An 11,237-nucleotide genomic window follows, 5' to 3' on the forward strand; every position below is an offset into this window, starting at 1 on the left:
GATTTAAGGGAATAATGTTAGAGATAATCCTAGTCCCATGTATTTTATTACTATCCAATGTCGTTAAATCTGCACATAAATATATCATAGTTTAATAAATGTATTTCTTAATAAAGAAAAATCATATACAATCCTCTTCATCATCTGTATTATAACTTCCACAAAATATTCGGCATACCAAAAGCTTTCCTCAATTGAGATTCTCAAATGTCAGACCATCCTGCAGGTCACACAGCTTTTCCTTCAATTAATTTCTAGTCGCAGCCAGCCACAACGCACACATGCAACCTCGCCACCCAACCACCCCCTCTGTGCGTTTGTGGATGCAACAAATAGGGGCAAAATCTGTTAAAGCAACAAGAACGAAATCTCAAAACAGACAAATTTCGTTAATGTGTCTGGGGCTTAAAGTTCCACCGATACGAAAAAAGACAAGTGTGTCCAGTGCCCGAAGAGGAGACCAACGAACCCTGGGCCCCAAGTGGAGGCGCCCCCATAAATCCCTACTCGGTAGTGGACACAAAAATCAATAATCAATATTGAAACGAAGCTGCCAAAAAACGCAGCCAAAGAGGCAGCTGCAATCCGCAAAATGCAGCGCGCGTGGCGTGGCAGCAAGGCTCGAAAGGATGCCACATTAGAGGCTGCCACACAGAGACAGAGCGAGAGCAAAGCGGAGAGCCTTTTGCCTTTTGGGGGATGGGGCGCATATTTTTACTCTCACTGTACCAAAAATCCACTCGCTTACAGCAGCCAAATTGAGTGTTTTGCTCAACGTTTGTTTGTAACGGTGAATGCTCTCTCTTGGAATCTCTCTCGTTCTCTCGTGGAGTCTTGTGTGTGTGCGTGTGCCAGTGCATTTCTGACATTTGTTTCTTTGCAATTGAGATTTTGAGTGTGATTTTGTTGTTTGCAATTGAGATTTGTGATGTTGAGTGCGTTTTTCGGCTATGACTAGCCTCCGTAGAGCGTCAGTCCGTGTCAGTCGTGCTCCGAGACTCTAACAGCCCAAAAGTACCAAAAAAACATAGAACAGAAAAAGAGCAAAGAACGGACGAGTGTTGGGCGCTGAAACGAAATTAAAAACGAAATTTTGCCATCAAAAACAAACCAAAGAATATCTCCCAGTGACTGTGCTTAAAAGAAAAGCTTATCCTTAAAAAAAACACACAAAAAACCAGCAAACAATTTTATATTTGCCAAACGACTTTTTTTCCGCACATGCGCGAATTTCGCGCAAAAAAAAGGAAGCTTAAAAAGCAAAAGCCAAAAAATAGACAAAAAGAGAAGTGAAAAGGAGCCCCTCTGCTCCTCTCTCGCACACGCATCGCTATCGCAGCAGCTTTTGTGCGTGTGGGTGTCGATTTAACGGTGCCGCGTTCAAGTGTAGGAAAGGAAACACACAAAAGAGCGAAATATAGAGTGAGAGGGCGACTGGAAACTCGAGAGTAGGTGCTGCCCGTTTTTGGATCCACTTCTGGAGAAATCCCATATTCGAAAAGGTATGTAAATATTATTTTCCAAATTATTAGCTTTGGGGGGTATTTTCCCATAAACATTCCACGTAACCTTCAATAAATCTTAAAAAACAACAGATGCAAGTGGAAAAGCTTCCCTTCCCTCTACCCCTATGTGGTGCATAAACAAATAAACAAGAATTAGGAATTTCGCTTTTGTACGGGCTAGAATGGGGCACATTGTAAATTGTTGAGGCATGAGGGAGTTAAAGATTAGTATTCATTCCCGATCCTCTCTTGAGCCAGAGTTTAGCTTTAATTGTGATATTTATAACCAAAAGTGATTAAGCGAAAGCTTTAAAGAGCATATGTTGTTGTTTATGTTTGCTCTCTTCTTTAAGTAAGCTCAGTAGGTAGCGGGAATGCGTTGAAGCTTAGCTATGGCAGGCCTCATATTCGAATACCCTTCCGCATTGCTGCTGTGGCTTAGTGGTACAATTCCTAATATGCTTTACAAGCATTTGCATCAAAGCGTACTAGCCTAGGCTGTGGTAGGGTATCTTTACAACCGAACTTTCTTCTGTTTCTTTTTGTGTGTTTCTTATTCGGTCTAACCTTAAGAACAGACACACACACACGATAGAGATAGCATCATGTGGTAAATCATTTGCTAAAAATGCAACGGCACAAAAATTCTAAAACAATATTTTAAAATCTGTCTGGCTTTTGGTCGATCTTTTGGCTGAACTTGTTTTTTGCCTTCGTGCCCGTTCCGCCTCCTGTCTACTGTGTGGGGCTCTTCCTCAGCACCGAGTTGCAGCCACATAGCGAAGGGAGGGGGATACACTCCTCCGTTTTTCCCCAAGGCCTCCCCTACTTTCCTTCGGGCTGACAGCTAATTTTATTTGTTTACATGTCGACTTTCATGTTGTTTTTCCTTTGCCCCCAGTCCGTTACCCACACTTTTTAGCATTCTCTCGGGCTTTTCTTTTGTGCCACTGCACATTTTCCTTGCCGTCTCTCTTTGTGTGTGTTTTTTTTTTGTGTTGCAGTCTCCTCCTTTTTTAATAATTTAAATTTAGACATCGAACCATAATTCAAAGTCAACGTTTTGCAATTTTTTAATGGTAAATTGTTTGGCACTTGCCAAAATGCATTTTCAAATACTATACGAAATATTTAACACGAACGAAAGCTGCCACTGCCACTGAGAAATGGTATAGTTTCTAAATGGTTTTTTAGGAATCATCACAAGATCAGATCTCTTCTTCCCCCGAAATGATTGTCAGTCCGATGGCCAATGAAATGATGATGGGATTGTGGTTCACTATTTAAATGCTTTTCTGACAAAAAGAAACTCGAAGCATAAATCAAACAAATTAGTCTTTGTTTGTATATAAATATCTAAATATATTAGAACATATACATATGTATATTTATAAACCCAAATGACATTGAAATGCAGTTACAGTTGCAGTTTCTCAGGCAATTATTGGCCTGCATGGGCTCTAAGAGCTCCAAGGAATTAAACTTGACTTTAAAAAGTGCCCAACAAGTTGTTGCAAGTTAGTGAAGAGAACGTTGAGGCACAATATCCATCATATCCTTAAAGTAAATACGTTGAATATGCACTACCCCAATCATCAACCTTAGGTACAGATAGAGTCGGGGGAATACTGAATCAAAAATATTGCATGTGTGCGTTTGCATCCTTCCATTTCTTCCAAAGGTTTTTCTTATTTTTTTTCTACACAACATTTTCAACAAAACACACACATTTTTTGTGTGAGGCGCATTTTCTGCGTTTTGCTAGATTTTCCGTTTTTGCAATTTTCATGATATTTTTACGTGCTCTAAAGAGGCAGAGGCATGGAGCGGGTGGATGTGGAAAGATGCAAAAAAGGGGTGTGAGGTGGCAGTGTCTAAGGGGAGTGCGTGGGGGCTGCAGCAGAACGACTAGCACATGTTTAGTTTACTTTTGCAGTTTCGGTTGCCTCCTCTCTGCCTCTCACTCTGTGCACTGAGCAACCACAATGCTCGCTACAGCAACCCCCCCTCTTATCAACCCCCTCTGAACAGCACCTCTCGCTCTGCTATTTCTTCTCTTTCACTGCTTTGTAGCCGGCGTAATATTAATTTTACACTTGGCCTTTAGTTTGGCTTTTGTTGGTATACCCTTGAAGAGGGTATGCTTGTTTTTATCAGATATTTGCTAGGTATGAAAGAAATTAAGTATATCTGAACCTATTAGAATTCAACAACTGCTCTCGAAGCTAATCCTAATCGAACTATGTACTTATATACTTATTTTACATGTGTAGATAGTTCTGCTTTTCGAACAACAAATTTAGTTCCAACAGAAATGATAGCTATTCAAGGGTATTTAAGGCTTCGGTATTCAAAGTTTTGCGTTGCTCTCCTTTCTTGTTGTTTTTGGGAAATGCACAAAAAAGCGCCCAGAAAAATGCAAAAATGTTCTTTGTTTGAGCAATAGAGATACGAATAGAGAAATACAGAGCGAGAGCTGGGGAGCGGGAGACAGCAGCACATGCAGCATACAGCACAATTAATTTTTGGCTTTTCTTTTAAATTTCTATTGTACGAAGGCAAAATATTAAATAAATACGAATATGTTCAAATGCAAAACGAAAAATGCATTTGCATTGACTCTGCTCTCCGCGGAAAACAGCATGCGAAAAACTTTTCCGTGTACCATCAATTATGTGCACACAAGAGTATGGTGCACTCCCCCACCTCATCCCTCCATTGCTCCCATCTCCCCCCCTCTCGACTGCTGACGTTTTGCGTTTTTAATAATATTTACTTGGAAGCACAAACAATTGCCCAAAAATGCATTGAAAATGCAGCGGAAAATGCACTAATTTTTGGAAAATTATATCGGCAAAAAATATTCACTTTGCACAAAGAAAAAAAAAAAAGAAACGAAAAATTATTGCTCTTGAATAGAAAAATTCTTGGTGGAAACTACGCAAATCAAAGTGCATTTGGAAATTTAGTGGAAGGGAAAATTATGGCAGCAAGCGAAAATATGTGTGAAAATTAAAAATGAAATTCTATATAGAAATCACAGTTCGGTTGAACGTTTCTTCGATAGAAGATTAAAGAATTGAAATAAAGGAATTATTGACCTTACAATGCATTACATTTCTGTTACATGGGAACTTGTTGGGTTGTGGTTTCTTAACAAATGTTCCATAGGCTCTACAAAAGAGTGAACAATATTCAAAATAAATATAACTAGCATACTATACATTCCATATATTGTCTATATATAATCCTTCACAGAAGCAAATAATACCAAAAATAAACCAATATATTGAACAATATATGGGCTGTAATAAAGAAATAATGTATGGAAAGTGTATAGAAATTGTGGGAGAGAAATTGTTGCCACTTGCCAGCCAAACAAAAAATAGAATCCCAGCAGCTGTACATCTGATTATCCGTAGAATCCCTTAGGTATATCACACACTCTTTCTCTCTGGGGAATTAGTCCTTTAATTTAGTTAAATCCTTTGTTACTTTTTATTATATTAAAGAAAAGCCGTAGGACACCTCCTACTTCTGCAAGGTTTAATCCTCGCGTTGAAAATGCCACGGGGAAAATTCGTTTCGCTTCGCGTTTGCCTCATAATCTGGATAGGCAGTCCGCTAAGCTCCCCGGATCATCCCAATACAAATCCAAATCCAAGTGCCGTGTATTTTTCTGTCTTTTGCAACAAATTTGTTGTGTGCTCTAATCCAAAAATGGATCAAGCCATGAGGATTCGCGGCAGGATTCGCGACTCGCGACCTGTACCTGACTTTTCATCTCGCTCTAATCCCATGACGCGTGCGTCCTGCCACACAGCCACTACCTGAGGCAGATATAAGCCAATGCCAGTTTCAGTTGCACATTCAGTCACAAGCGACACAGCGCACACGCAACATCAACATTCGTACGATTCGTTTTGGAAAATATATATTTAAATTTACGAAATATTTGGATTAATCTTCGAGAGCGAAAGAACGAGAACGAGAAAAAGCGGCTACAAAAACGGTAGGTGGAAGCCTCAACCCATGGATATTTGTTGCCACCATTTGTGTCCCATACTGCGACCATTTTGTTGTGGAAAAATCACTCAAAAAAGCCACCCTCCTCCTCCCATTCGTGCTTCCTTCTGAGCCATGCTTTAGGGGTGGCTCTCTCTCGTAAAAATCGCACAAAAAAAAGAAGAAAAAATAAATGTAGAAAAAAGGGAAATAAAAACCTGACGCAGGCGCAACAATCACTAACCATCCCCTCTCTTTTTGTTCCTCTCTTTTAGCCTTTGAAGAGCCCTGCCGCCAAGATGCAGAACTGGGAGACCACTCCGGCCGCCAGCTACGAGCAGCATAATCCATGGTACAGCAGCATGTTTGCGGCAAACATTAAGCAGGAGCCGGGATTGACCAGCGGCAACAGTGTGGCAAGTGGCAGCCCCAGCCCGAGGCAGTCGCCACTGCCTTCGCCAGGGAATCACTTGGAGCAGTACCTCAAACAGCAGCAGCAACAGCATCAGCAACAGATGCAACAACAGCCCATGGATACCCTGTGTGGAGCAGCAATGACACCATCTCCGAGCCAAAATGATCAGAATAGTCTGCAACACTTTGATGTGACGTTGCAGCAACAGTTGTTGCAACAGCAGCAATACCAGCAGCACTTTCAGGCAGCTCAGCAACAGCAGCAGCAGGCACACCACCATCATCATCATTTGGGATTAGGCGGATTCAATCCATTGACACCGCCAGGATTGCCCAATCCCATGCAGCATTTCTATGCCGGAAATCTGGGGCGCCCCAGTCCACAGCCAACGCCAACAGCAACACAGGTGGTGGCACCCACCCAAGTGGGTGAGAAGCTGCAGGCTTTGACCCCACCCATGGATGTGACGCCACCAAAGTCACCAGCGAAATCCATTGAGAAGGAGCTGCTACACCACGAAAAGGAGCACGATCAGATGTCCAACTCGAGCGAGGATATGAAGTATATGGCAGAGTCCGAGGATGATGATCAGAACATTCGAATGCCCATCTACAATTCGCATGGAAAGATGAAGAACTACAAGTGCAAGACATGCGGTGTGGTGGCCATCACAAAGGTGGACTTTTGGGCGCACACCCGAACCCACATGAAACCCGACAAGATCCTTCAGTGCCCCAAGTGTCCCTTTGTGACGGAATTCAAGCATCATCTGGAGTATCACATCCGGAAGCACAAGAACCAGAAGCCCTTCCAGTGCGACAAGTGCTCCTACACGTGCGTCAACAAATCCATGCTGAACTCCCACCGCAAGTCGCATTCATCCGTGTACCAGTATCGTTGTGCGGACTGTGATTATGCCACCAAATACTGCCACAGCTTCAAGCTGCATCTGAGGAAGTATGGCCACAAGCCTGGCATGGTGTTGGATGAGGATGGCACACCCAATCCTTCGCTGGTGATCGATGTCTATGGCACGAGACGTGGTCCCAAGAGCAAGAATGGTGGCACTGACAGAAGCAGCAGCAGTGGCACCAGCAGCAGCAGCAGTCGAAAGAGCAATGTGGCAGCTGTGGCGCCACAGCAACAACAGCAGCAGCCACCAGTAGCAGCAGTCACCTCGCAGTTGAGTGCCGCTCTCCAAGGATTCACCACTTCAGTGGCCGCTCCCTCGCCTGTAATGCCCGCCTCTCCTGCCAAGAGTGTGGCAAGCAACAGCAGCAAAGTGGACCAGCAGCAGCAACACCAACAACAGCATCAACAGCAACAGCAGCAGCAGCAACAGCAGTCACCTGCTAATCTTCTGCCACCGCTGGCCAGTCTCCTGCAGCAGAATCGCAACATGGCCTTCTTCCCGTACTGGAATCTCAATCTTCAGATGTTGGCCGCACAGCAGCAGGCCGCAGTTTTGGCACAACTTTCCCCACGGATGCGAGAGCAGCTCCAACAGCAGCAGCAGCAGCACCACCACTCACAGTCGCAGCACAGCGACAATGAGGATGAGGAGCAGGATGATGAGTACGAGCGCAAGTCGGTGGATTCCGCCATGGATCTGTCCCAGGGAACACCCGTGAAAGATGATGAGCACCATCAACAGCAACAGCAGCAGCAGCAGCAGAAACCCTTGGCGATGGTGATGAATCTGAAGCACGAAGAGGAGGCCACTCCTCTGATGAGCAGCACGAATGCCTCACGACGCAAGGGTCGTGTATTGAAGCTGGACACTCTCCTACAATTGAAATCTGCGGCTATGAGCTCTCCTGAGCAAGTCAAGGTAATGCCCACTGCATCATCGCCCATAGCAGGACGCAAACAGCTGCCCGAAGAGCATTGTTCGGGTGCCAGCTCTGCGGATGAGTCGATGGAGACTGCGCATGTACCTCGGGCCAATACGAGTGCCAGTTCGACGGCCTCCAGCTCGGGGAATAGCTCCAATGCCAGTGCCAGTAGCAATGGAAACAGCAGCTCCAACAGTGCAGCAGCGGCACCCGTTGTGGCATCCACACCCGCAGCAGCAGGGGCCATCTACGAGTGCAAGTACTGTGATATCTTCTTCAAGGATGCGGTGCTCTACACCATCCACATGGGCTATCACAGCTGCGACGATGTGTTCAAGTGCAACATGTGTGGCGAGAAGTGCGACGGACCCGTCGGCCTCTTCGTTCACATGGCACGCAATGCTCACTCCTAAAAAAACACCAACCCAAACCCTTGTTATTATTATTTATATATATAATTATCCATCATCGTTGTCCTGAATTGTACATATTCGTAGTATTAAGTTTTCAATTAATTTTGTTGTCGAGAATTGTAAATAATGCATACCCTCAAAAATCGTAGAATTAGGTTTAGAATCCATCTGTAGAACCTATTCGTAACTCTCTCTAACTATCTAGAATCCATCTGCCTTTCGCTGATTTCCATTTTTCATATACGACTACAAACCCTGAAAAAGGTTTAAAAAATTATCATCCCAAAAAAATCGAAACAAAAAGGCCAAAATTCTACAATAATTTGTAAGAAAAGTCAAAAGTCCAAAGTCAAATTACGAGTAATAATGTTTAGGTTTAAAATAAATATATGAATATATTTTTAAAAAATAAATATTTAATCTTAATTTTTAATAATTTCCTGTCTCTCTCTGGTATTCTTTCTCTCTCAGTATTTTGTTTTAGTCGAAATTCAAAAAACACGAATCGAAAACGAATCAAATAAATACAATTTATTCTATATAATTTTGCACATAATTTTTTATTTTTGATTTTTAACTTGTAGTAATACTGTTTAGAGTCTTTGCACAACTTCGGCACAAATGACAATATTTTCGAATGAAACGATGAAAATGAAGTACAAATTTAGAGATTTTTAAGAGGCCGCTGAGCAAATGGATCAAAATTAAATAGTTTTTACTCGAAAGAAAGGACTTTCAGCACATTAGTCCACCCCCCAGTGTAATCCTTGGAATTTACTCGTACTCCTTTTTTAGTATAGATATTTGTAAGCCCAAAATTTCAGCAACGAAATGTTTTTATGTAATTGTGTAATAAAGAAACAAAATATATTATACAAAAGTGTTTGGTATTTATTTAACTACTTTTTACATTTCAATACTTCTTGCTTCTTGAAAACGTTTATAATTCTGTAGCCCTTTAAGAAGAATATTCCTGTATTTCTACAACTATATTTTTCAATTATTATGATCCTTTACTTTCAAAACTGTTAACCCACAACCCACCATATGGTTTCCCTGACTGTCAACATGCGATCTCTGACATATGATTTATCATACGAAATGGTAAGCAGCAACAATGCGGAACATTATATTGATGTTTCCATATTTTCTATTGGAAAAACTGCTCCATCATTTGCTAAATACCCAAGTTATTAAATGAAAAGAAAAACATATTCATGTAGAGGAGAAATTTGTGTGCGGGCGAAACCAAACAAATTGGTCTGGCAAGGGATCGCCATGGCTTCGCTCTTTCTTTCCTAAGAATTTTTGATGGATTATTGACATTTTGCGTGAAAACGAACAATTCGCATTGCATATGCATGGTGGGGGGATAGAATTATATAATAATGAAAAACTCATGAGCACGAGCATCGCATGTTGGAGTTGTCAGGGAGGAGTGGCGGCGGGGCAACGCCTCTCACAATGCAAGAGATGATGCAGCATGCGATCATCTGAGATCGCCTTGGGATCGTCTGCGATCACTTGGGATCGCTCTTGGGGTTGGCGCGCATGCGTCGAGCGCACTTCAACCAAATGGCGCGTGGATGTTGGAGGGAAATTTTCTGTTGGTTCATTCGGGTTTTCACTCAATTTTATATAAATAGTTTTTCTTTCGGGATGGCCTCTGATTGGTTCATAGGTTCTTTGGTTCGGAATGCGCTCCCTAGAAATTCTTTCCATGTAAATTTCACTTAAATGCCGTTTTTCCTCATTAAAACTTCAATCATTAAAAATAATAATTGATATTTATGGCTGAAAATTAATTTGAATAAAAGCTGGGAGATTTATGATTTGTTCCATGATGGTTTTGGGTCTGTGGCAAAAAGCAGATCGTATCGGAAAATGCTATACCTCGAACTCAGAGATAGGAATCACTGCTGGAATTAATTTTCTACAAAGTCAGGGTAATATTTTTAACAAAAATAAAGGTTTAAGGGCTGATCTCATACACAAATTATACATCAGTCTTAGACGTGCTTCCAAATATTAATTTAGTTAAAAGTCATAGGATCTTTCTCTCCCAAGATGATGGTCTTAGCGTCAGATCTTATCGCAAATTAGATTTTGCATATGTATATCCCTTTGCGATCACAGACTTTTCGAAGATCCTTTGCTCATTTGAGCAAAGTTAAGTTGGCAATTTGGGAGTTGGCCTTTGTCCTTTGGCCACTGGGTTTCCTTCATATTTTTGCTTGGCTTGTGGCTGAAGCAAGCGAAAGATGTTTATCATGAAAGAGAGAGGGTCCGGTCCGTCCTAACTTATTGTTTGACCTGACCTTAACGATCCCTAGTTTCTGGTTTTGTTTGTCGGGTTCTTATCCTCAGCTTGTGGCTTTGTCTGTTGCATTTTCTTCTCTCTTTTTTCCCTGCTGCTGCTGCTGTCTCATTGTTTGCGGAATGGTTACAAAAAACGTAGCAGAAAGAGGAGTCTGCCACTTTGTACCCTGGCAGTTCTTCAAATATTTCAATTGCCGGACCCTTGCTGACCATTTGAAAGGTGTAATTTTGGTTTCTGCGCCTGTGCAGCTGTTCTCTGCCTCACTGAGGCTCCCAGAATCTGTGATTGACTCAGGGAACACGCGTCTGGCACGCTCTCACCTAATATAATGCATCATTTGTGGGCACCCCACAGCCAAAAGTAATCCAACTACTCCTCTGTAAAAACGTCAGTGAGGAAAAAGTATTATTAATATCGTGGTATCGCTGCACAGAAATCTCCCACAGTGCCATAAATTCTGTATTTATGTACGAGGTAAAGCCCTCCCCCTAACAACACCATCGCCATATTGAAATGGATTATGGGATGGGGTTGAATATGGTTTCAGTTACGGATTCGTATGGCTATAGGTATAAGGATTTGTGGTGCGCCATTTTTAGCTTCATAACTAAAAATAACACACACCAAAAATATCCTCCAGAGAGAGAGAGAGAGAGAGGAGAGAGGGGGGGGAAATGTGGAAAGGGGTTTACAAGGTTTTTCACTCTCGTTTTTCCCAAAAGTTGTACACGAAAAAGGGATGCG

The 11,237-nt window shown here is 42.2% G+C and overlaps 1 protein-coding gene across 2 annotated transcripts; it reads left to right on the top strand.

The window, feature by feature from the left end:
• Nucleotides 1-966: 966 nt before the first annotated feature.
• Nucleotides 967-8,476, top strand: LOC117586515 (protein hunchback). Of its 2 annotated transcripts, XM_034276648.1 has the most exons (3): nucleotides 967-1,502; nucleotides 5,786-6,014; nucleotides 7,212-8,476. In XM_034276648.1, the coding sequence occupies exons 2-3, from the start codon at nucleotides 5,810-5,812 to the stop codon at nucleotides 8,171-8,173; spliced, it is 1,167 nt and encodes a 388-aa protein (XP_034132539.1). In that variant the 5' UTR covers nucleotides 967-1,502; nucleotides 5,786-5,809; the 3' UTR covers nucleotides 8,174-8,476. The 2 variants fall into 2 exon arrangements, with proteins under 2 accessions (XP_034132539.1, XP_034132538.1); XM_034276647.1 differs by having other exon boundaries at nucleotides 968-1,502; nucleotides 5,786-8,476.
• The last annotated feature ends 2,761 nt before the right edge of the window (nucleotides 8,477-11,237 follow it).

The sequence above is a fragment of the Drosophila guanche genome, unplaced genomic scaffold (genome assembly GCF_900245975.1).
Source record: "Drosophila guanche unplaced genomic scaffold, DGUA_6, whole genome shotgun sequence".
Lineage (NCBI taxonomy): Eukaryota > Metazoa > Arthropoda > Insecta > Diptera > Drosophilidae > Drosophila > Drosophila guanche.